Source organism: Lasioglossum baleicum, chromosome 5 (assembly GCF_051020765.1).
Source record: "Lasioglossum baleicum chromosome 5, iyLasBale1, whole genome shotgun sequence".
Taxonomy (NCBI): Eukaryota; Metazoa; Arthropoda; class Insecta; order Hymenoptera; family Halictidae; genus Lasioglossum; species Lasioglossum baleicum.
In genome coordinates, this window is record NC_134933.1 from 11,032,251 (window position 1) to 11,059,330 (window position 27,080).

General features: G+C 37.6%; 2 protein-coding genes across 3 annotated transcripts; one reads left to right on the forward strand and one right to left on the reverse strand.

The window, feature by feature from the left end:
* Position 1: 1 nt before the first annotated feature.
* On the forward strand, positions 2-19,704 carry Teh4 (tipE homolog 4 phospholipid transfer protein). Its single transcript, XM_076423654.1, has 6 exons — positions 2-1,964; positions 3,882-4,178; positions 4,810-5,020; positions 9,519-9,973; positions 12,580-12,877; positions 14,447-19,704. The coding sequence occupies exons 2-6, from the start codon at positions 4,036-4,038 to the stop codon at positions 14,723-14,725; spliced, it is 1,386 nt and encodes a 461-aa protein (XP_076279769.1). The 5' UTR covers positions 2-1,964; positions 3,882-4,035; the 3' UTR covers positions 14,726-19,704.
* On the reverse strand, positions 19,154-26,957 carry LOC143208818 (cilia- and flagella-associated protein 298-like). 2 transcript variants are annotated; one of them, XM_076423660.1, is made up of 6 exons: positions 26,698-26,957; positions 25,665-25,814; positions 24,508-24,657; positions 24,202-24,287; positions 23,894-24,064; positions 19,154-23,750 (listed from the first exon to the last, which is right to left on the reverse strand). In XM_076423660.1, the coding sequence occupies exons 2-6, from the start codon at positions 25,801-25,803 to the stop codon at positions 23,505-23,507; spliced, it is 792 nt and encodes a 263-aa protein (XP_076279775.1). In that variant the 5' UTR covers positions 25,804-25,814; positions 26,698-26,957; the 3' UTR covers positions 19,154-23,504. The 2 variants fall into 2 exon arrangements, with proteins under 2 accessions (XP_076279775.1, XP_076279774.1); XM_076423659.1 differs by having other exon boundaries at positions 25,665-26,957.
* Between the last annotated feature and the right edge of the window lie 123 nt (positions 26,958-27,080).

Genomic DNA, 27,080 nt, shown 5'->3' on the forward strand with positions numbered 1-27,080 from the left:
TATATATTTTCATGTAATTATATCAAAAGTACCAGCAGAAATATGTGTCTTAAGCATTTTTTCGAAGAAGGAAAATATTGACAAGAATAAAACGGTCCATAAATAATTGAAAAGATTTTACTAATATCAACTTTTGCTAACTATTGATTAAAATAAATCAATAAAAACACGAATAACATTGTTTTGGTTACGCGTGCTGTTGAATAGAAATCGGCTGACGCGTCTGACCATAACCAACCAATTCTACTTGCGAATGCTAGAACGCGAATTCCGCAAACTTTCAAGCTAATAATTCGTAAGCTAATAATAATTCGTATTGAAAACTGTAATAGTTGCTGTTTACAATTTTTGTATCCGAGCCTATACCGAACATTTTTTGAAAAATTCGTACAGTAAACTAGTGTTAGTCACATTGCAAAAATATCATCAAAATCGAATAATGCAGTGACGAAGAATGATATAAGAATTTATAAGTTTATTATTTATACTTGTGTTGAGCTGAAGAATTAGTTTACTAGATATGTCACACGTAATTTGAAGAAAGTTCCAATTTATCAGATTCGTATTGAAAACTGTAATAATAGTTACTATTTACGATTATTTTATCCGAACCTATACCGAACATTTTTTAAAAAATCCGTACAGTAAACTAGTGTTAGTAACATTTTAAAAATTTCATCAAAATCGAATAATGCAAAGACGAGGAAAAATATATGAATTTATAAAATTATTATTAGAGGTCGGAGGTTCTGAAAACCTGTAAACAGAAAAATTATAAAGTGCAACTAGTACCATCTTCTCCCCGATTCAACAGTAAACAAATCCTCCCAACTGATTGAAAATAATTCCTCGAATCCTTTGGTTGAATTCCAAAGAAACGATTCCACTGCGAAGAGAAACATCAATTCCGATCACTGTGCTTCCGCTGTATTCCACGGAAAGCATTTCTCCGAAGGCAGGCACGTAGCGGCAGCGTTAGTCATCGGATGAAGTCCTTCGCCATTAATCAGCTTTCGAATGTGTAGTCGCATTTGCCGACTAGAGGAAAATCGTAGCTCGAAGCGATTCCACTATGTTTCTACATAGGAATAGGGGAGTAGAGCGTCGGTCGGCATCTGCCCATAAACGTCACGGTTGTTCAGAGCGCAAGCTCAGTATGGGGGTGCTTGCGAGCAATATACCGGACGACCAGCCCTGTTTTCAAACAGTCGTCGGGTTTGCGTGGGTGCTTCGCGGCCGTTCGACGCCGTGGAATCGGGTAAATGCTCCTCGATGTCAACGAACCACGAAAAGATACCACACGGAGAAACATGGATGGAAATGAAACCGTGAATACAGTGAACTTCCATTGACCGCTTACGTTCGCCGACGCGTGTATTAATATTTTCATTTCAAGTGGATAAAAATCCGTTGCGGTGAATTTGATCAGGAATCAAAAATTCGATCCACCACCATTAAAATATCGATTTCCACAGTTAAATTATACCGAGACTTCGAGATTGCCGTTGCAACTATAGGGTGTTGCAGTTCGTTTTAATTGGTCGCGTTTGATACCGACGAACTGTTATTTACTCAGTGAATTCGATCTACCAATGAAAATCGATCCAATCGAGATTGCTGTTACAAGTGTCTGCCCTTATAATTAGTCGCGTTCGATGAACTATTAAAAGCGATTAGAAGAATATACGATTCGATCCATCAATGTTAAAAAAGTCGATGTCCTCGATCGAATTGTACCGAGATTTCGAGTTTATCGTTACGAGTGTTTTGTACGGTGTTGCGATTCGTTTTAATTAGTCGTGTTCGATGAACTATTACTTATTGTTGGTCGCGTTTAGAAATTCAATTACGTGTTCCGTGTTTGCCCGAGTTCTTAAAATGAAAGAAAGTGGTATTTAAGCGGCTGGCCTCGATCGAAGATACAACATCGGAGACATTTAGCGGAGCCCTTGATAGCGCTGAAGGTAAAAAACGCCGATTTTATCGCGAGCACGTTCCGCGTTAGTTGTTTAAGTGTTCGCTTCGCATTCTCCGGAGGACGTGTCGATGCGCGCCTTAGATCGACGATCTAGCAAATTGGAAGTTACGATCTGGCACCGCACACTCGATATTCTATTTACTTATCGCTGGACTGTTGATCTAAATTGTCGAAATCGATTCCGCGGAACGGAAGATATCTTCTTTTAATACTTTTCTGTTCTCTCTATAAAATATTCAATTTTTCGGACAATGTAATTGTAGCTTGAGTATAATAATTATCTTACTGTTAAAATATATAGTAACAGGGTTGAGCAAACATGACAAAAATGAATAAGATATCGTGTTTGCATATTTAATTGTATGTCCTCGTTTTGCCTATACACGAGGGATCTGTACCTCAGTAAAAAAAAAAATTCGTTTTAAATAAAATAAAATTATTACTGCCAATTGTCACCGCTTGTGAAGCAAATTTCAATCATTTCAAAATTTTAAGCATTTCATATTAGTTCGCCAGTTAATAGTTTTACCATTACAAGATAATGGAATTAAAATGGAATAGTATTAAAATTGTAAGCCCTCGTTTTTCCTAGGCACAAACGATCTCTACTTCAGTAATTCGTTTTAAATAAAATAGAATTATTCTTGCTAAGTGTTACCACTTGTAAAGCAACTTCAAATAAAAATTTTCATAATTTCAAGATTTTTGAAATTTCCGACAAGTTTACCAGTTAATATTGTTACCACTACAAGATAACAGAATTAATAGAATAGTATTCGTAGAATAAGATATCGTGTTCGTATATAGAAATTGTATGTCCTCGTTTTTCCTCTACATAAAGGATCTCTACATCAGTAATTTGTTCTAAATAAAATGTAATAATAATTTTAAAATGTTTTAAAGTTCATACAAGTTTACCTGTGAATACTTTGACCATTACAAGATAACAGAATTAATAGAACAGAACTGTTTTGCAGTCCACCGTACTGTAACCTCCTGTGACCATCGACCCATTTAATGACATTAAACTCTTGGCCAGTACAAATCAAACGGCGACGTATCGCATCGGCAGCGAACACTTTGTATGAACATTCAGGAAACATTCAAGAAAGCTCTTAGCGGCGGCCGTGCGTTTAGCAGAGCGTGAAAGTTTCCCCGAATCGATAGGTATTATTCTCGAATGGCCGTTAAGTGATCGTCCCTCACAGTGTAATGGGATTACAAGTATCTAATTGCACATCATCCCGGAGGAGTGCGCCTGTTTACAGTAGCACGACGCCTAATGAAGTTAAAACACGTAATTGTCTTAAGTGCATTAAGGCTGACACGCGAGCGACATCACTAAAAAAGACGTTGATGGCACAGACGTAGGATGACCACCAGGAAACTTCCACGTTAATCAAATGACGATCAAGAATCTTCTCTTATCAAATTCATGCGGATTATCAATCTGTCCTCACCCTCTTTGAACTTCAAAATTTTGGGTATTGCATAAAATAGCTTGGATCAATTTATAAAAATAAATTAAGGTTCTAAGATAAAATTAAAATTAAGATTTTACACAGGCATGTGCAACTTGTTTTCCTACGAAAACTATGTTGGATTTGCATGGTGTGCATTCATTGAAAACGAATGTATGCTTGATGATTAGGCAGCGGATTGAATATGCCTTTGAAAAATGCCTGTGAAAATTAAAACCTTGAAAACGTTTAAAAAATATGAAAATACGGAGACGTTATTTTCGATCGATTAAAATGATTTACACAAGAAATAAATCTTTATTCAGCTTCATTTCCATGCAGATGATGTATAGACATTTTATTTTGCATAAAGATCCGCTGTCTATTCATGATGTAAATTGCAGATTTCAAAAGCACTAACAAAATCGAAATTTTCTTTATAGAATCGACTTCTGGATGAAACGGGTTTGAACGTGGCAGAGTTTGACGACACGGGCTGAATGAGCAGAAGCTTGTTGGATTAGTCCAGTTTCGAAATCATCGTTGGAACAAGGGAAAGAAGGGCAACCGAGGCAGCGATTCCATTGGATATTCGCGATGGGACGGAAGCACAAGCGTCGCCTGATACCGGAACAGGATCGCAGAATATGCGGCAGCATCTGCTTGTGTCAGTTCACCATTGTCATCAGCTGCGTCGCATTGGTTTATCTAAGTGTGGCAATCTACATGCCCTCCCACAGGTTAACGACAAGGCTGTATCGATTAATTTGACCAAGGCTGATAGTAATTAAGTTACGACTCATCCGACCTTTATTTCCTCGGAAATCTATAACTTACCGCTCCTCGCCGTCTGTGAACCATCTAATTCCAGCTGTTTTACAACCTATCGTTGCGTGCTGCAGACTATTTTTAGTAAATGATTTGTGCCAGACGAAAAATTCATTGTTAAGACTTCTCGCGAGAACCTTTGAGCAAATCGATTTTCTTGCAATTATGTCGAGAACGCAGTTGCTGCGTAGTTCAATAATAATAATGGACAGAGATTAACAAAGCAGAACATTTCCGAGGGAAAAAAGGATCCTCTTTTTATCACGTGCATGTAGATATAAATGATTATTATTAATATTGTTCTCGAATGTGTGTATTTTAAATTTCATGTTTTCTACTTTGGCAAACGTCGGAAATTTATTGATAAAAGCACATTGTTTACGCTGAATTAAATATCTTCTGAACGCATTTTCATTTAGCATAATTGGTATCTCTCGCCCACGAGTAATCTGCGAAATAAATGCATGAAATACCGTGTTCTGTCGTGCAAAATCAAAACGTCACTCGGCGAAATATTAATGAAGCCGATGCAATTAATTTCAGAGCCTTTCACGCGGGAATCGAGCCGGATCCAGTCATGTGCCAAACCATTGATACCACCTTAGCTAATAATTGTGGGTGGGCGAGTTGCGGGGAGTGGTGCTTGACGAGAACCACCGGATTTTGCCCGCAGATTCGCGCAACTGTACGAAGAAATGGCACGGACATTGTTTTCCAGAATTGCACGAGATTCAATAGCATAGCGTGTCCACAGGTATGTGTCGATTTTCTTGTTTCATCAGTGGTTGATATGAGTCTTGAATTTTCATTCATCAGGCAATTAAATTGAAGACCTTTTCGTTTTCCGTTAATAATTCGAAAACAAAGCGAATTTGTGAAGGAAAAAGGTGCTTAAGATTACCTCAGGAATCACCCCTTTCTTTTCCCACTCTTTCTGGAACACCCTGTATTGTTTCAACGCATATTTTTATGGATTAAACTTTCACTGAGGGGACCAGAAATTTTCAACTTTTCTGAATGTAATATTACACAATCCGACGAAAAAATGATAGAACTTTAAATTCTAGAAATTATAAAATTTGCATTCATCGCACTAGAATTTAAAGTTTTATCATTTTTTCATGGAATTTTTTGTGTAAGATTACATTCAGAAAAATTGAAAATATTTGGTCCGCCGAGCGAAATTTCAGCCTTTTCATGCCTCGAATATAAAGGAATCCTCGAATATAAAAATCTATAATCAATTTGCTATTTGTCAATAAATATGCTACCGGATTACGGGAACAATCCATTTTCTTTTTCCCCGTATCAATATCTGTGATTGGTACCAGGAAGCACTTAGCGCGGGCGGCATCGGAACCACACGCAGTAACTCTTTTATCGATACTTTTGCATCCATCGAGTACATTAACCGAGGAGAGTCTACAAAATGCCGGGTCGTACCATTAAAACCAACTACACACTCGACGCCTTTTTCTCTTCCTCTCTGGCTCCCTTTCCATTTAACTGGATTTCCCTCGGTTAACGCTGTAAAGCAACTTTCGCCGAGCGATCCGCACCGAGGCCAATTGAACACGCAACTCGGCTGCCTTTGAGTCGAACGGTTGATCGACCTTTTTCCACCTTGGAAACACTGGAACTCGGGAAAATGATGGTTTAGCGGGAACAATGACGCGTGTAGAACACTTTTCACGGAAGCCGCGATACGCTTGACCGAACAATAAAAGGGTGGACAGAGATTTGTGGCTGTCATTATTTTATCTGATCGTCCTTCGCACAATAATAATACAGTGGTATGTACCTCGGTATACGTCTGCTTTGGAGTACATCCAATTCGGATTATGTACATCCTGTTTGGACTTTTTGTTGATGTCATTTTTTGATTAATTTAGAATGCTCTTTTTCGATCAAAAAATTACCAGTTGTAGATGCATTTCCTCCCTATAAGATTCTGGGGTCAAGTTTGTTCAAAAATTAATACAGCTTGGGAAAAATATTTTTTTGTGGTGTGTCATTTGCAGGTTCCAGCAAAAGGGGTTCTTAATATGGTACACCTTGAGTCCCTAATATGACACCTAGTGCCATATTCGGCACCCTCACCAAGAATGTCAATAGCTATACCCATATTAGGGAACCCTTGGCAGTGCCATATTGGGAACTCCACGTGGACTGATACTAGCTACTGACAAAGAGAGAATGAATTTCAGCCCAAACCAACAGTTGGCAAACATTAATATAAATAAACTGAAACTACAGATCTGTTCAAACATTTCAAAATCACTTACCTTCCTCGAAACAAATACAATCGAAAATCTAACCACAAAAATATTCAACACGTGGAGACACACAACTGGCAGAGGATCGATACTAAAATCTATATGTAGAATGGTGCAATTGCACTGTACACTGTTGAGTAAATTTGGAAAACTATCGTTTGAGTATTTTGTCACTACAGTACGACTTCTCCTTTGCAAGATATAAAGTAGTGCCATACTAGGGGACTATACCATATTTTGACACTATACCCTACGACTTTTGTTCGGTATACGACATAAATTTTTTGTGTGAATTTTGCGTAATTTTTAAATAATTAACTCAAAGGAAAAGTAAATTAATAATCAATTATATTCGTAGTTGATGATATTATTAACTGACTGATAATACACGTAAGGATCAGTAATGGAATTACTGATGAGGTCACACAACAAGGAGAGATGAAAGAAAATGATCAGTCGATCGAGTTTATTGGTATCAACAGCTTGATACAGAAGACGAGTTATGTCTGGTGCGATTATAAAATATTATAAATATAAAGGTAGATTTTAAAGTCTATTATAAAACCTCATTTTTTATTTATGTGTTTAAACAGTGTTTAAATTATTTTACAACCCCATTAATGTAGGTATAATTTCAATTGGAGTTTTTTTTACATGAGAACGTATTAATCATTTTTACATTAATATTTATGGGAAAGGTTGGTTTGGTATACGTCCTATTCGGTATAAGTCCAAACATCAGGAGAGGATTAAGGTCGTATACCGAGGTACCACTGTACATTTAACTCTCAACCTATTTATTTTTACTGTATCACTCTCGAAAGTGAAATACAGAGCATCCCATTTGAACCTTCGCACGCAATTATATCCCAAACTATAGCTCGTTGTAAAAAGTATTTCAAATAAAGCTTACTTTGATTCGGAGGAGGGAACTTTTGGTGGACGCACTTCCAAGATTCTGTATGGAACTGTATGCTTTTAGTTAAGTAAGGATTTAGCCTATCCCGAGACGAATTCACTGATTTATCACACTTTCGACTTCCAAGGTCATTCAAAGTCATTTAGTGTAAAATTTCGCTTAGCTAGACGGAAGCACGTTCACCTGGAGAAGATTTCCGACCACCATCTCTCTCGAAACGAATTCACTGAACACATTCGTCTTCCAAGTCCATTCAAGGTAATTTAGTGTAAAATTTCGGTTAACTAGATGGAAGCACGTGCACCTAGAGAAGATTTGTGACCACCCAGAAAGAAAGTAAGCTTCAAGTATTTTTTACAACGAGCTATACTATGTACCAGTGCAGAGTAGTAAATATTATTCATCTGCTTCGAACACTAAAGTTCTTCATTCTCTAAATATTAATGAAAATTCTAACACTGAGAAACAAATTTTTAATTAGAAGAAGATTTAAACTAGAAATTGGTTTTTCAAGTTCTAAAGTAATATTTAAATTTATTGTAGACTGTGTAAAATGATCTAGGCGATTTTTCTTCCGACAATGACCATTTGTTACACTGTCCGCTCGGCACAGAACGTAATTACTTAGAGCCCTCGATTAGGTACGCTTGGAACGTTGTCTTGCAGACGTTCGATGAAAGTTTCCGGAAATAATAGTAAGCTCTCGCACACGTGGAGAGCGCAAGTGATATTACGGAATTTTGCTAATGTGATGGACATACCCTGTCGTGCCGGTTACTTTGATGCGGTAACCTCGTTATCTGGTACGTAACGCTGTTCGCCTAATTCGTCATTTCGAATTACTTTCTAATGGCTCGCATGCGCCACGCCTATCATCGATCTAAATAGATGTCCTGATTTACGATAGGACGCGCGACATATTTGGAGATGATGAATAATCCCAGTTCCAACAACCACTGTCGTCATCTTTGTTGTTCGAAACATTAATGAGCGTTCTCATATTTTGTCATACTCTTGAAAATTTTTTATAATTTTCACATAACAGTACATACACAGTTTATTATATTGTCTTTAGTAAAAGGATAAGAACATTTATTCTCTATTTTTCATTTTTACTAAACGTTGTTGAAATTATTCTTTCAACAATGCGCTGTGATAACATTGCCATTTGTAAAATCTTCTACCAACGGGAACAGTTTTCTCTAAAATATAATATTAACCCTTCCACTGACTCATAGTCGCGGCAAATGGCGTTTCGTTTGTTAGAGGACCCCTTAGTGTGATTCTAACATGTCGAAAAGTAATAAAAGCAATCTAAAAATAGCCATCGATCATACGGATTTTCTATCCTGAGGGAGGATAAGAGTGTCCGACAGGAGAATACAGAATACTCTCTGGGGAGTGCCCACGAAAATGAAAGCGACGTGTTGCGTGACTTCTATTGAGTTCGGGTTAATAACTCTGGAGTTCTAGAATTTTTGACAGACGGTACAAATATATATATATATACTCCAATCGATATACTAAAATTATTCCAAGTTTAATTCGCGAATGTAAAACATTCGTAACAAATGTATGAATAAATTGCAAGCACACAATTTACAAAAGTCTACATCATTGATTCAAGTCAATCTAGCTTGCTAACATCTCTCATTCATTCCTCTTTTTACTGTGGAAATAATTAAATGTTTTTGTCTTCAAAAAACCTGATGGTCGGCCAGTTTTCTTAAAAGCATCCTTATTTTTGTCAGACGGTACAAATGTGTGTGTGTGTGTGTGTGTGTGTACTCCCCACTCGATATACTAAAATTATTCCAAGAATCATTCGGGAACGTAAAACATTCGTAAAAATGTTTCGTCTAGCTTTTTAATATATTTCCTGTTCGTTTCTCTTTCCACTGTAAAAATAATTTAATTTTCTTTTCTCTTCAAGAAACCCGACGGTCGGCCAGTTTTCTTAAAAGCATCCTCAGAAATCGCAATAATCGGCAATTCAGTGACACGGCGGCCGCTTTTACCTTTGAAACTTTTCAAAGACGTCTACCGTTTCCTTTCAGGTGAACATGGCTGCCGTGAAGAGTTACAACTGCAACAACGGTAGCGAGTGCAGCGTACTGTCGGGGGTATTCAGTTGCAATCTTGGCCATTGTGCCAACTTGAGCGAGCTGATGCTTTGCCATCACAAAGCCGATGGCATCGTGGTCGACAGCGAGAAGGACAACATGAAGCTGAACGGTTTCTTCAGCTGCCAGAGCTCCCGATGCACGAAGATCAAGCATCCGTTCACCTGTGATCGATATTGTCCGAAAATCTCCACGTCCCAAGTGAACGTGTATCTGATGCAAGACGATAATGTTATCACTGCGAGGTGCGAACGTGGAGTAGCTTTGAACATGGCCAACGGAAATCTACCTGGAACTAGGCTGGCCGCACCTGTCAAGATTTGGGGCAGCGAGAATAGCAGCATTTTTGCTAGTTGCATGGTCGTTCGCAAGGAAAGAGGAACCGTCAGGTAATACTTAAAAATTTACTATTATTTCGGATTACTCCAGATCTTTATGCAAGATAAACCCCCATCACTTCGTTTCACCTCGGAGCGTGACGGATCAGGCTCATTCGCTATCCAGAAATTGTGTACACGGTGCGTCTAAAGAAGTTTTCACTTTAAAAGCTTGTGCATCAATTACAAGACTAAGATATTGTTCGCTAATAATGCAAATGAAGTGAAAATAATGGACAAATTAATTTTTAATGACAGAGCAAAATAGTGGACAAAATTAATTTTTAATGACAGAGTAAAATAATGAACAAAATTAATTTTTAACGACCGAGCAAAACATAAATTTTCATTCGTATTTTCGAAGAATTTAGACGGTCGTAATAAGATGAGTTCCTTAGGTGAAACTATTGTGTAATGCCAGATAGCTCCTCCGACTCCGAGTAATGACGTGAACCATGCATAACAGAGATCGCAAACGCAAATCCGTCGCGTGGAGACAGCTCGTTTCAATGGACTGTGAGAACGTAATTAAGATGCATGATGGCGAAGCTAACAACCATGAACGTACTGGGTGTAAAGAAATGTTTGGCAACAAAAAGTTCGACCTTGAAAGTCAAGGTCAAGGTTGATTCCGAGGCAGGTTTGTTTTTACAGATCTCCATCGACTCGCAGGTGTATAATACGCCCGTAATGGCCAAGACCGAGCAAATCTTTACACTCTGTGCATATACTTACACGCACGTGTGCAGATATGTATGCGTACCATTGACCTGAATAGATCTAGTGGCAATCCCTACGATCGAGACGATCAAGAAGGAATAGAGTTCAGTGCACTATACCGAGCTACGTCTCCGGACCCAAGCTCATCCACTTCACCGTAATATTTTCCTTCCTTTCGAACCAAGCGATTCGTAGGTTTCGCAAAAGTGACCTCCGAGACGCGGAGCGACGTCATACAAAGGACTACGTTGAAGAAACTACCATGAAACTCCGGGTCGATCGCGCATCCCTCGTGAAAGCACGCCATTTACCATTCTGTTTCGCTATCTTTAACGTCAAAGGGAAATCCTTCGAGAACCTGTGAGCGTGAAATGCCGAAATGGAACGGATTACATCATAATGATATTCGACCGATTCTGTTTGCCTGGGATCGCATTGAATTTCACGCGCCGGCCGCCGTCAACAGAATTTATCGTCGGAAAATATTTCCGAGGATCGATAGACGCGAAATGCTCGTAGTCGGGAATCCTTTTTTCTGATATTTGTTCGGTGGAGAATTGTATTCCCGGTGTAATAGATTGATCTGAATAAGCAGAACTTCACAAGTTGTGTATTTTACTTGTGGACATTTGTTCGTTTCGTGTGTTTAGGGGATAATTTTAGTTCCGGTGTAATAAATAGATCGATTTGATAGAAGAACTTTGCACGTTGTGTATTTTACTAGTGGGTACATTTCATGGTTCTGTGTGTTTAGCGGAGAATTTTGTTTCTGGTGCAATAAATAAATAAATCTGAATAGCAGAACTTCACAAGTTGTGTATTTTACATAGACATATAGAGATAGACTGCGCCGTCTTATGGGCGAGTTGAAGCCCACAATGGCGGCGCGCGGTACAAAGAGTGAGAGAGAGAGCATTAGTCGGGGTCCATAGCGCTCTCTTTCTAATTGATGTATTTATTGATGTTTTATTTTTGTTTTTTGCCGCCATTGTGGGCTTCAGCGCTTCGTACAGGCCGCGCAGTCTATCTCTATATGTCTATGGTATTTTACTAGTGGATACATTTCATTGTTTTGTGTGTCTACTGGAGAATTTTGTTGCTCTGGTGCAATAAATAGATTAATCTGAATAGCAGAACTTCACACGTTCTATATATTATATGTAGGTGCACTTGTTTGAAATATACGAGGTGTTTGAAAGGAAATCATTCATGTACAATAATTGATCCTTTATGTAATTGTTATACATTGAGTACTCAAGAAAATGTCCCGAAATTCAAGCAATTAGATTAGGTTCCCGCGTTAATTGGAGTCTTACGCGCCGTATCCAGTACCAATTGCTTCTTATCAGGCACACGTGACATTTTCGCATATTCCCTTTCTTAAGAGCCTAGAAGACACCGATAAGGGTATTTCCATGGCAACCATTGATCCCGTGGCACTGCCCGATCCACCCGAACGCCACGTTTTTCTGACTCATGTGTTTCCTCTGCGTTTCTTTGATTTCTGACTCGCGTGTTTTCCCATTTTCGCGAATGATTTACTAAGCCGTATCACAGAAACAGTATTTCACAGTTACAATACCACAATTTCAGAACCTTGATGTCCATGTATGACACACTGACAAAGATGAACAGGGACGCAAATGTCTTACAAGAATGAACGATTGGGACAGTTACGCTTCAGCCTGAAATATTAACACAGAAGTTTCAGATTCGATGTACACCCTCAGATGGTATCGATTTCTAAAAGAAAAAGCAAGAAGACCCGAATAGAAAACCTTGGGTCGAGAATGTTTGGAACGTCGTATCGTGTATTGTTGAAATAACAAGACCGTAAAAAGAGGGAGTCATCCGCAGAGGTCGTTTCATAAAGTCCATTCTGTTTTTCGTTTTCGCAGGGCAGAGGACTGTGTGAATGGTACTTTGCTGAAGGAAATCCCCGTCCCACAGCCTCACATCAACTTTACAAGCTTTCTGGATATATACGAGAAGAGCTTGCAGTATCCCTTCGATATTACGAATGTCTACATGCCGGCTCAACGATCGCTCACCATCTACAATAGTTCTCGTCTCTACATCAACCTGGAAGGCTGCGTGAACACGCTCAAGGGAGAATGTAAAGATTTTCTTACGAGTCACGGCCGAGATGGCGACAACCAGACAGCACAGAGTAGATACCCCTGTTACTATAACAAGGTACGTATATTTAATAGAGAACTCTTTTATCCTTCAACCCTGAGACAAGCACTTGTGTTTCCTTTTCAACCCCCGTACTGTCTTCCCCCTCTTCGCACAGTCACTTTCTTAGAAGCTATACTCGCCGACATTGACCGAGAATGCAGCATAATACATCTCTACGAGGAATTTTTTTCCTTCCAGTTATTTCATTATTGTTAGATCGCGGCTTTTCACGCGAATTTTTCTATTTATACGGCGGGGGTGATCGTTGACCGACTTTTTACTGTTTTTAATCAGTATTTCTAGCAGCGTTTAATAAATTCACAATTATTTACAGGTCACTTCAACATCAAATTCGTAACACTCGTATTATTTCACAGCGCACACTCGGTTTATAATTATCCGCGGAACAAGTGGATGCACACGCTATTTCGAATGCACTCGTGACGCGGTTGCACGTGAAACGCGAATCATAATTTAGCATATGTGCCCTTGCACTATAATTTTATAGTGAAAAGGAATGGTTGTCCATTACTAGTATTAAATATTTTTGAGAATTCTGTTTTGGTTACATCGTCTGGGACAATAGTTTGATACAATAGTGTCTTGAAGTATATTTTTTATTGACATGAAAATGTCTTGGTTTATTCATTCAATTTCTAAAGATGTTGGATAATGAGGAATCAAGTAAAAAGTCTATAAAATCATTACGAAAAACATTATACAGGGTGATCATTTGAAAACTTTCCAGCCGAATATGTCGAAAAGTATATGTCCAAGGATTTCGAGTGAGAAAGAGGGGGGCAGTATCAGTTTTTTATTTGGGTGGCGTTTTCAAGGTCATTTGATAGTCAACTTTGTTTTTTTCAAATGGAAACCTATACTTTTTATTATGGGATCTTATTATACGTAAAAAGACCAACAATTTTGGTAGGATACTTTTTTTTATCCGCAGGTTTCCATTTGAAAAAACAATGTTAACCATCAAATGACCTTGAGAACACCACCCAAATAAAAAACTGATACTGCCCCCTCTTTCTCCCTCGAAAATCTTGTACACGTGTTTTACACTTTTTTAATATATTTCCTACTTTTCGAGATATGTATTCGGCTAGAAAATCTTCAAATTAACACCCTGTATGATCTGGGACACTAGGTTTGACACCCAATCGTATCTTGAAATATATTTTTTATTGAAATGAATATGTCTTGGATTACTCATTCAATTTCTAAAGATAACGTGTCCCTGTCTAAAACGGGTCTTGGAAGAAAAAATTGACACAACATCTTCGTCACATACATATAAACGATCCTAATAGCCGAGCGAGATTTCAGAAACTGGCGAAGAGAAAAATGAGTACTGCAAAAAAAGTCTGCTTTCAACGCACGGAAACGATGCACGAGTACAATAAATAAAACTAATAAAACACTGTTGTTCGTATATTCCAATAGTTCAGACAACCAAAATTTGTCATCTTAAGCAAGCTATTTGAAAAATCGTGTTTTGTCCAACTTTTCGAGGTAAACACTCCACTGTGCGTGGGTGTAGTTCGTTTCTGACGCGTCGCTCGACCGGAATTGTTCCAGAACAACTCGTACTTCGTGGTGGCACGTTTCGACCTGAACAAGACGCGAACGGAATTGCTGATCGCGGTGATCGTGCCGTCGGGACTGTTCGTGATGAGCCTGACGACCCTGGTGATTATAACGCGATCGGTGCAGGTCGGCGACGACGCAAAAATGCGTTGCCGTTACTGCGTCGACAAGCAGCAAGTGGAAGGTGAGGACGAAGGTTTGGTGGAAGCGACGCCATCCTCTTCCCAAGGTCACATGAACGAGAACGAGATCAAGAGTATGGAGCTTTAGCAGTCTAAGCCACCCGGGACGAGCAACGTGCTTCGATACGAGAGGGTGCCATTGATCGACACCGACGAAGCTGAGGACTCGTTTTAAGGGGGGCATTCGGCCGACGGGACGCGTCGCGCGACGTTCCGTTCCGTCTCGATTAAAATTACAGTGAATTTGATCGATGCCTGCCGAGCGAACGTACGCGCGAACCTTCCATGCTGTTTTCATCGCGACCACTATGACGATCACGACGACGGCTGACGCACCGGAGAATCGATGCAGAGATATCGAATGTCAAGTGTGGGCAGTGTTACTTCGGACGCCGGCATATTAATTGAATGTTGTTCCAGCGACACCCTCTCTGCTTAACCCCACGCCATCGAATTATTAGCTCGTTCGGAAAGTAATTTCGTTTTTTGTTTCGTCGTTGTTTTTTGTCGTATTTTAAATTGCAAAATACTGATATATCTTGACACCTGACATTTCCGACGTCGTTCCCTGCCGTGCAGTGCATTCTAAACCTTTCAAGCATTTATTTTTTTCTCATCGCATCAAATATGCAAAATCGAAGTACGCATTTCCTTTTGCTTTTTTATTACCGGAAGAGTAAAAATGCACGGTACGGAGAGGATGCACTATGTTTTTCTCAAAATTTTTTTGTGCGCTGCAAATTGCACTTCACATGAAATCGTAGAGAGTCGTATAACTCAATTTTATGGTAATAAAATGGAATCTGAGTTTTTTTTTATTTATTTTACGTCGCTTTTTTAACTGCTGCGGTTATTTCGCGACGGGACCTACAGTTTTTATAAGGTGGGTTCCGAACCACTTAGGGCACCACAGTTTAAAATGGCACATAGAATATTTCCAGAGGTGCCGGCGGCGCGGAGAATCTTTTGCCTGAGAAATCGCAAATGATCATAGAGCAAAATGGCATAAAACTTATTCTAAATGGTAAAAAATTTCATTTTCCCTTGTGAGAAAAGACTTTCCGAACGACCTAATACGTCTCAGAGACGTTATGGACCTCGGACGCCAAATTTCATTATTTTTAACTTTCCATCATAAACATGCAGCTACTCGCGAAATTATTCGTACGCCATTTGAGGCAGAATAAATTTTTTTAAAATCGGACCAAACCACCTGACTTTTTAAAAGATTTTCAAAATATTCCAATTGGTAGGAATTATGTGAAAATATAAAAATGGCACTTTTTACAACTTTTTTATTTCAGCCCCAATGAAATATAATGAAAATTGAAAATGTGCGTTTCGTATATGTGACATAGATCAAAGAAATAGAGCTCGTTAGACCGCGGATTTTATGCATTTCTAAAATTGAAATTTAAAACAATGAAGAAATTACAAAGATTTAAGAAAGTGAATATATTATTTTCAATTGTATACAATATTTAAAGGAGGGAATATATTTGGCTCCTGTTTCCTACGATCGACGAAGAAACTGTTTAGTTCGCATAAAAATCCGCAGTCTAGTGCTTGTACACTTGACGTAATACCAAGCTTCAGAGCGTTTTTAAACTGTTTTCGGTGAATACGTGCCTTAAGAGACACAGACGAGTTGCACTGAAAGAGAAGTTACGGAAAGAAGACTGATTTCTCGGTGACCATAAGCGTCTCTGACTATAAGCGTCGAAATTGAACGACTACTGGATCCTATAATATCGTTCGATAGTCGGGTTTGTCGTCATGCACCTTCTGTAAGAACGCACAACAATTGTGTTCGAACGTAATACTTTAGTAATCATCGTAGAGATCATTTCGCTCGAATCAATGAAACACGCAGAAAAACATTAGCTAACATAAATGCTTACAACGTTCGGTAAGTGTTGAAGTTAAAATGGAGATTTCGATAGATCTCGGACGGTCTTCCGGAAGAAAGAAAATGGCCACGTGAGAAGTCGAAACATTTCAAACGATTCCCACCGATGGGGCCAATGTAATTAGAAACGTATCTGTGAGCACTCCACTATTTTCTCGATAACATTCTAATACAAAATTCAATATTTCTTCTAGGGGTGGGCGAAAATTCGGATTCGGGTTGGGTCGGGTATTTCCTCCGGGTTCTGATCGGGACCCGAAAATTCGAGGTACCCGAAGTCGAAGTCGTGTTGGAAACCCGAAAATTTTTATTGTTCGGAGACCCGAACGTCATAGATTTCCAGGTTCCCGACCCGACTTCGCGTACCCCAAATTCCCGGATACCCCTAATATTCTTCCCATTTCCATGATTGATAAGTGGACTATAGATTTTTATGCATTTATGAAGAAATTGGCTAGGTGAAATATAAAACAGTGAGAAAGAAAAATCTAGGAATAGTGTTACGTTGTCTTCAGATGTAAAAACTACTACGAAATGAAATAAATTTATATTCAACTCATTTTTATTTTCCATAAAAATCCGCTGTCTCTTGATAAGTATAACGTTCTGGATTATTACGAAAACGCATATTGAAGTTTGAAAGAAGTAGTGGATCGTTCATAGGTACGGTATACATATAATTTACAGATAAATATTTAGGTACGTATATAATAAATACATAGTTCGCATAATCACCGATGCCTTCAACTATTTTACCACTCTATCGAAGAAATGACAAAGTTCGATCGATATAACAAAATCACCGCTGAAAATTTCCTTACTTTTTCTGTAAAAAGGTCCTAACACTAATTCTAAGACAACCGAGAAGACTTACTTTTAATAAATCAGACCCGAGCGCAACACTAAAGAAGTTACATTTTTACTGTTACACAAACTTTACAGACAAGATATACAATAATTTCTTACCACTGAAAGATGTATTCTACAGGTATTTTCTACATTACGTGCGTACTTTCCATAAAGCGATGAAAAAGAATAGATCAAAGTTAGCGCCGATTCGAGCAACATCAAAAAGATCATTTACTCGCTGGTTGTAAACATTGTTTATACATGTGCGCGTTGGTCTAAGATACGGAGAACGTTATCGCGATGCTTTCGATGTACAAAATAGATTAGATACGTCGGTACTATTATTACAATAATTATGGTAAGTATTTAATGAAAACCGATCTCCCGTAGGATGATCCCGAGTTTCGACCGTCAACGAACATACGTTTGTCGTGTTCCACGTTCATGTGGATTTCAATTGTCGTGAACGTGCGCTGTCGACTATAGTAACTATAGCGTAAGGGCTACAATACAGTACACTGTTTGTGGTATCTGTATTTGATCGAGCCCTACAACTGCCTACATATAAAAGTGTTTGTTAAATAATAATGAGTAGACTGCGGATCTTTATGCAAAATAAAAGTCTCCATCTGAATCGCAAGAAACTGAGGTGAAATAAAAATTTAATTTCTTTCTTTATATACTTAATAGATTAAAAATAATATAATGGTACCTCTAAATTCTTTTAATGTTTTTGCTGCTTTAAAATACACCTGCTCATTTTTATCAAAAATGCATATAATCCGCAGTCTAATAATGAGTAAACTTACAAATTCATTTGTATAAAACTGTGGGGTACAATGAAATCAAAATATTGGCAAACATTACTGAAATGAACAAAATAGAATTTTTTAAAAAATAAAGAGACACTTGTTTTTATATGATAAACTTCACTTCAAGGGACCATAAGTTATGAGCTTCTTTTTATAAAATCCCGTAGATTTTACAAAAAAATGCCATAAAGACAAAGTTAACATTAGGAATTTAATGTTAGCACGTAACTTTCGAACCAGTGAATTTGTAACGTTAAAACTTAGATTTTTGGCATTTTCTCGTCAAAGTCTATGGGATTTTATAAAAACAAAGTCCAATATTTCTGGTCCCGGAAGCTGGAGTTTAACCCAAATATGGATTTCTAATATAATCCAATGACCATCCTGAGTTTGCTTTAACGATATAGATGTAATGTCTTATTTGACAACTATGGAAAATATATACGTCTAGAAACGGAATAATGAAAAATGATTACTGTTGTTCTGTTTCGTTTGTACCATAAGTGTTACCTGTACAATTACTTGGTAGAGAAGCTGACGTGAACTGGATGTAAATATAAAATGTAAATTAAGTAGATTAAGAGATGAAAGCCTTACTGTGAACATGTGTACGCGCGTTATAGCCACCACTGAAACGTATATGCTTTATAATAAAATACTAAATCGAAACTTAGTGTATACCGACGGGCGCAGCAATGTTCGGTGCTCAATTTGATAACGGAACATCACTGTGCCAATTTCTATATTATAGAAACATTCAAGCAGGTCGTTGTAATCGAATGAAATAATCGTAGGTGGTTGATGTAAGGTGATGTAAAAAGTAGTTATGACATTTTTCTAAACGCATCAAACGAAATCCAAAATGTGTCGTATCCTCCTGGCGATCATCTGTTAACTTTAACCTTCGAACTCATCATGCTGTATGTGCATTCTTCCGCTTATGCTAATAATCGATGAATTGTAGTCGTTATCGACGAACTTGTATTTCAATGGTGTAACTCTTTCGCTACAGAATTACACGAATCACGATTTCGCTGTTCTGATGTTTGAAAAAACGTGTTACAATAAGGGCCAAATGAACAATATACAAATTTATAAATAGTACAGAATATGAAGAAGATAACTATTGAAAGTATTCGAATTAAACAGCGAACATGCAGTATCGGAACCAAATTTACTACGTGTGTAAATTATAATATCGAAGATTTGAATGTTCAAGAATGACTTATAAATTTATTTATACTACGTGTCCATTTAAAATGAAAATCCGGACAAAGAGTTGAAAAATAATAACAAAGTAACACCCTCAAGTGGACGTGTCTCATATAAAAATCAGTACTTATACGAATGAATGTATATTTATGTTGTACTTTAACATAACTGTTCATGTTACTTGTCATCTGGATATGTTTGTAAGGATATCGATGTGTATCAATTAACACAACTTACATGTGTCATTTATAATAAAATAATTGTTTAACAACCTAGCGTTTCCTAAAATTCTCAGACCACATGTTTGACAATTCAACATTTCAAAGTGTTTCAGCGTAAAAATCATTTATGGATGATTGCACCTTCGATAAATCAAATTACACATCCATCTAAGGCGATAAGAATCGTTCGTGATGAATTTCATTTCAATGTTGAAATCGAAGCGGATCTATAAATAAATATTGTAGTTCTCTATGCTAATGTATTCGAGTCACGCATATATTTGCAAGTTTACTGATCAAATATTTAACACGATCTAATGGAAATGTCATGAATGAGGCTAGCATTTATTATTATGAATCGTCGTCATCTTCACGAAGTTCGAGTAAAACGTTTGCAGGTATTTATGAAGACGTCGATCAAAGATCTTTGCGATTCATTCATCTAGATATGTTCCAGAACGAAAAATCGTAACCGTGCAAATCGTAGTATCGTAGTAGAATAATAATGACAGGCGTTGCGTGTCCTACCGTAGTTTGTGTCGAGGACACGACTTAAAGAAGCTACGATACGCAAAATAGAGTAGGGCGATTGAAAGTTATGATATATCGTGAGAGGTGTATATTGGATTTTGTAAATGATTGCAAAGTCAATTGCAGCTAAAAACAGAGCGTTGTCATAATTGAGTTGAAACGAGAAAATCTACATCTACTGCTGAAAATGATTAAATCGATACCATCGCTGAGAATTATGCGTTGCTATAAGTCGGGTGCATAATTAACAATTCAGTTTCCTTCTCCCTTTCTCCTCTAACATTTTTAATATCAGATCGTACGACTTGGATTTAATTAAGAAATTAGAACAACTAATTTACTAGATTATGTGAAAAAGAAATTTTGAAAAAATTCCAATCGGTCGGAATTACAAAGAAAATAATAAAATTTGTTGTTCACAACTTTTTTGTGTGGGCTAATATTGAAAATTTAAAAAATACTAAATATTCCGAAAATTTCAGCAAAATCGGTAGATGCGGGAAAAAACTACAGGCATTGGGAAATGCAAAAATCCTTAGATTTATTTCAGTTGTAGGCTGAAAATCGCGAAAAACTGCAATTTTCACCATCTTTAAACATTGGAGTTGATTGCAACATTAACCGATTTTTATGAAATTTTCAGAATATGTATAATTGACACAGATCTGCAAAATATATTTTCGATATATGCCCCCATAAAAAAAGTTGTAAACAACGACTTCTAGTATTTTATAATACTAAACGTCTAGTATTACAGCTACATGGTGACACTTCGGGTTATTAAATAGGTTTGTTCGTTAGAATGGATAATAAGGTAATCAAAATTCGATTTCATCAACAGGCATCAATCTTGAAAGTAGGTCGCATCGAGTATGTTCGCATTCACAAGTATAAATCAATATGCATGTGTACAACAATTCCCATGAACTCGCGTCGGTGACTCAGTAATAGTAAACGGTTTCGCTTCTTGTTATCCGTGGAACAACGTAAAGTTCACGACACGAATTTCGTCCAGCATTTTTGTCGGAAAAGAGCGGTTGCACTAGACAAAGTACAAAGCTCTATTAACCTTACACGAAGGGTTTGAAACCATCAGATCGATACACTAATGTAATCAAGACCTTGATACCATCTACACACATAGCTACACCCAGGTGATCGCTTAAAAAGAATTGCTCTTTTTCCATGTCGGAAAGTCTTCGTAGATACAAATTTCATTTTTGTTAAAAGCGTTCTAATTAGCACAATAATTAAACGACGATAATTTGATGAAAAGTTCAATGTTAGATGTTCAATTTTCAGATGAATCGACACAACAATAAATAAGAATATTGCTTCAGGGATTATAGTACATTTAGTATTTACAGAAAAGTTATTAACTATCGTGCAGAAAGTCTTTGTAGATACAAATTTCATTTTTGTTAAAAGCGTTCTAATTAGCACAATAATTAAACGACGATAATTTGATGAAAAGTTCAATGTTAGATGTTTAATTTTCAGATGAATCGACACAACAATAAATAAAAATATTGCTTCAGGGATTATAGTACATTTCATTTTTACAGAAAATTTATTAATTATCGTGCAGAAAGTCTTTGTACATACAAATTTCATTTTTCTTGAAAGCGTGCTATTTAGCACAATAGTTACACGAAACGGCGATTTTCAAATGAATCGACAGAACAATAAATAAGAATGTAGCTTCAGGGATTATAGTACATTTAATATTTACAGAAAAGTTATTAATTATCGTGTAGAAGTCTTTGTAACTTTTCGAACTAATTACGATGCCAGTCGATGTAAAAAGCCTCCTTCCAGATTACTCTCTAAGAGTAATTATGTACCTGAAATGATTTCCGTCTCCCATCCTGCTTCGCCTTGTTCGCTCCACAATTCATTTAGCCACGGTAGCAAAGGCTCTTTCATTTTATCGAGACACAAAGAAAGTTTCCGAGCCAATTCTTAATAATCGCCCTTTTACCATCTCATATTTTTCAGGGTTATTGCGCGGATAGAATAACGTGGACTCCTAACGATGAAACATTTTCCCAGCGAACGCAAGTTGAACAAGTCCACAATATTATGGTATAATGTATAATCTTTCTGTCAAGATATTCTTGAAGTACTTTATTTGAAAGATAATTAAGTGTAATCACTATCTACTTCCATAATAAGTAGACAGCGGATTTTATGCATTTATGACAAAAATGCGTAGGTGTAATTTAAGACAGTAAAAACATTAGAAGAATTAAAAAATACTGTTACATTATTTTCAACTTATTCAACATATTAAGAAAGAAAATAAATTTTATTTCACTCCAGTTTGTTGCAAAACAGGTGGAAAATGTTACTTTTGCATAAAGATCCGCAGTCTACTAATGAGATAGGAGTGTTACTTAAATTCTGTATACTTTTCTTCTTTCAAATACTTTATTTTCGATCGTGGTTTAATAATTAATCATTGACGTAGTAGAGTGTTTTATTGGATTCCGGTGTTTGCATGCGTACAGTATGCATGCTGCACGATACCGTAAAAGATAGTTGCATAAATATGAGGTAAATATGTATGCCGAATAAACAACTTCCATTCAGCGAGCAAATATTACCATACCAATCAGACTATCGTTGCAAGTCAAATAGAAGGAATCAAATACAAGAAACGACTGTGATCGATCGAAAGCATGGCATCTTCAAATATGTACTGCGGATTTGAATGGAACAGAATGCATGAGAACCAACGAAAGGGAACCACGGGGGACAAATTGTATAATTGATAGGCTATGGTTGAATGCACCCGGTAACATAAATGGAAATCACGCAATTACGTGCGGTTCTTTAATCGATAACGGAAACGGATGAATCGTTGCCGATGAGTTCGTTGAACTGGCACGAGTGAATGCAACGCTGGTACTTCGAATTGTTAAATATGCACTTAAATTCTAAAATATCATTATCTCTTGCACCATAATGGCTTCAGCATTATGGTAGCATTTTGAAAAAGCTGTCTAGAATTTTTAAATTGTACTATTTCTAATAATAGTATATAGATACTTCGCAAAATACGTTTTATCCATACTAAGGTAGTTTTAATATAAATTTAATTAATTAATACTGAAAAAGACATTCAGAAATGTTGATGATCGATAATACAGTACACGTCAATCAGTTTGAACGCGAATCAGTAATAACGAAACCTCGTTAATATTACAGTAGAATTTACAGTAACACAAGTCTGGTGGATGAAATATTTACACAAGTTTCAAACTCATGCAATATTTACCAGAACAGCTGGACAATAATCCAGATAGTATATGTTGCTAAGAAGGGAAACTACTATACTAACAGAAGAGAATTTCCACTTACCTTTAGCTGCTCCTGTCGTCTGTAAGCATGAAGCATCAGTTGTTTGCGTTCATCCTCCGACATCAATGGTTCACGCGCTGGTCTACCTCCCCCTCTTTTCTGCAATTTCACGATAATTCGCGTCTTTTCGTTTGCTCCCACATAGTCTTTAATTTTCTTGCCCGACAACATCTCCTTTCCAGAGAACCATAGTTGCGCCAGTTGTACGTCGATCACCTGCAATCATAAATGTCCTTTTTCATGGATCGATCTCGCAATGAAGAAATCGATTTTCCTTTGTGCTTTTTCAAATTCTACATATACATTTAAATGCAGACTGTAGAAGGGGTAATTAGTAATAAAGAAGTATTATTCATTACCTCGAGAGATGCTTGAGTGCCGCCAAGATCCTCGGTGTTCTCAAATTCCTGACGAATCACATCGTGAGGCGGAAGTCCCATGGGATAAACGATGGTTATGGCGCCCCTCAGAATATCCAAAGCCTCTTGAACAATCTTTTGCGTGACCAATTTATCTTGCGGGACCAACTTCTACATTGAGAAATCAAAAGCATTATTTAATTAAAAAATCAAAGGCAACTTTAGAGAAGCAATCAAGTCGAATTATTCGATGGTACCCTATAGAAGCAAGGGAATTTATTCTCTGGACTGGACACATGAAAAATTACCTTCGAAACCATAACTCTTGCGTCTTCGATCGTTTTGCTCAAGACCTCCCGCATCTTTGCATTAGGCTGTTTGCCGTTCCTGCGGCCTGAAACACGAAAACCCTCTGAGTCGAGCAATTAACGCAACGATTACACGCCCATTCGAAACAACAAAAATCACGGTGAGCCAATTCCACGACAGCATTGTACACTCCATTTCCGATAAGTTGCATTCGCATCAGCGCGGCGAATGGACCAGCATAAAACACGCTGGCAACCTGTCTACAGCTCGAGACTAGGCTCTCTTCTTAATATGGTTTCACGTACCGATAACGTCCTTGTTAAAAGTCCATCCGCCCATCGGTACACACTTCTCGCCCCACTCGTCCTTGAGCTTCAGATCCTCTACTTGCTCGTCTGTGAGGCCCATCATGTTAGGGGGCAGCATAGTGCCGTGCTTCGCTAGCTCCTCGATTTCTATTTTGTTGGGAACGTAAATGTGCATCGGTTAACACTAAACTTCGAAAAAGAATTTAACGAGCAATCTCATAAATAGACAGCGGATTTTATGCATTTACATCACAAGTAAATAAGTGTAATTTAAAACAGTAAAAACTTGAGAAGAATTTAAAGAGGCTGTTATATTATTTTCAAACGTATTAAGAAAGAAAATATGATAAATTTCTATTTTGCTCCAGTTTCTTGCAGCTCAGGTAGAAAATTTTTATTCTGCATAAAGATCCGCTGTCTACTGATAAAATTGAACACGTATGTTGATCAAATACCCTCTACAATTTCACAGAAATCAGCAAAGTGTCATGTAAAGGGAGTGGAATTCCTTCGAGCTAAAATTCAGCCTTGGAAAGGTCAGAAAATGGTCGAAGGTCACATTGAAATATCTTAATCGTAAAGAAAAAAGCGATCAAATAAAGTTGATCAAATGTCCCCTATAATTCTCCGCAAGCTGACAAAGTAACACGACAAGGGAGTGGAATTTCCTCCGAGCTAAAATCCAACCTTGGAAAGGCGAAAAAATGATCCGAGGCCATATAGAAATTTCTCGTGAAAAAACGAGCAATCGACCAAAGTTGAATGACGAAAAACGAGAAACAGGAGTAATGCCTCAGATTACTTCTGATCCGTGCGGCATTAAAACCTGTGTGTCATTAGGGTAATAGTACAATTCTAAAATAAATGAAAGGATACATAACTTGTTATCGACGATGAAATCATTGGCATTCGAAAAGCCTGCGGGTAACGTTCGATAAAATCGTGCGAGGTTCGACTCGGTACATGCAGAAAACGGTAATAATGCGTTGCACGCCGTTACCCCGAGACAACACATGCCACTTAACTTACGTCCGCGCTCCTTGTAAATAAAGCGCAACTTTCCAGACAACCCGGCGTTTCTTTGCACGCTATTAGATGTCATCTTTCCGAAGCACTTTCTCAACCGGCCGAACACGGAGGGGTAGGATCATTACCATAACATATTCTGGAAATCTTCAGCCGGCCGTTGTAAATAATAGTAATGTCGTATATAACGTCCTCAACCATCGCGTCCACGTGTGTGTCGTGTAGAAACTGGCTCTCCTCGCCTTTCTTCACGTGCAGACGAACCATTTTCTTGGAAACTTCAAACAAAGCGATCCCGTAAAACCGACGAGCTTTTATTAGACCGCGGCGTTTCGCTTTTCGCGGTCGTACAGTGTCTTTCAAAATTATACATTGCGAACAATATAGCGTGATTCTGCTAGATTGGTGGAGATTTCTTACAAAAATGAACCGCAAAATTAACCTTAACATTGAATCCCAACCTCAACATTGTTTTTGCGAGGAACAAAAGTTTCGAAGAAACTTCAAAGAAGATCTTGATCTTGATTGAACCGTTCTCTTAAAAAAACGACTGTAAACATTCCAGGACGAATTTTACACGGGAAAATCAGTCGAAAATATACAATTTTTTCATTTGCACGTCGTTTTCGAGAAAATTTATTAACCACGTCGTCAATCGCGCTATGGTCACGGCCACTGTGTATTGTACAGGTACGACTAAAGCACCTCTGTAAGGTTGACGTTTTGTGATACTTAGCTCCTATTTCTCTGGAAGTCGTAACACCTATATTAGGATGGACCTTATTTTTCGAAAAATAATTTTCGTCATGTATTACCTAAGGTCCACCCTAACCTATTATAATACACCGTGCTCACGGCATATAATTTTGAAACACCCTGTACATAGTGCATTCGAGCAAATTTGACCAAAATCGTACACAAAACTCATATCTGCATTTCTAAAGTGAATTATTAAAAAGTAGCAGATAATAAAATAAATTTACGAGAGTGAAATCATTTTGTTCGTTGAAGATTCAATTTTTATTTTGGATCTTAATATTCATCATACCAATATGAAGAACGTACGATTTTCAATTACATCGCAGAAAATAATTGACAAAGTGAACGAATCTCAAAAGAGCAGCCTTTTTATATAAAATAATAAGTGACAAGACAGGTTACCTTCCGATATATTTAATTGCACACGTTACAGGATTCAATCCCAGTTGATCAAGCGATCTACAAGCCGGTCCCCGAAGGTCTAAGACTCGTGAAACTTTAAACTCACTTCTTTCGTATTAAAAAACGTTGAACTACTTTTTATAAAGATCGAAATTCCAGACACGCGGCAGCAGCAATACCAACAAGCCTTTTTCAAGATCAACGTGTATTTTCAACGAACGATCACCGAGTGACAAGTTCGCCGCAATGAAAACTGAAGTTATACTCCGGCACCGAATTCCTGGCAACTGGAGATATCGATTAAACAACTCGAAACTCGCTGAACCTTCCCAGTCGTCGAGTACGATAACAAAGCGTTTTAATGGAGGTGTAATTAAATGGTC

Coding starts and splice junctions, on each gene's coding strand:
- Teh4 (XM_076423654.1), top strand. CDS start 4,036: ATGGGACGGAAGCACAAGCGTCGCCTGATACCGGAACAGGATCGCAGA. Junction 5,021..9,518: donor ATAGCATAGCGTGTCCACAG/GTATGTGTCGAT, acceptor GTTTCCTTTCAG/GTGAACATGGCTGCCGTGAA. Junction 9,974..12,579: donor AAGGAAAGAGGAACCGTCAG/GTAATACTTAAA, acceptor TCGTTTTCGCAG/GGCAGAGGACTGTGTGAATG.
- LOC143208818 (XM_076423659.1), bottom strand. CDS start 25,986: ATGTTAAGGTTAATTTTGCGGTTCATTTTTGTAAGAAATCTCCACCAA. Junction 24,658..25,664: donor GATTTCCAGAATATGTTATG/GTAATGATCCTA, acceptor CCAACAAAATAG/AAATCGAGGAGCTAGCGAAG. Junction 24,065..24,201: donor CAAGAGTTATGGTTTCGAAG/GTAATTTTTCAT, acceptor TTCTCAATGTAG/AAGTTGGTCCCGCAAGATAA.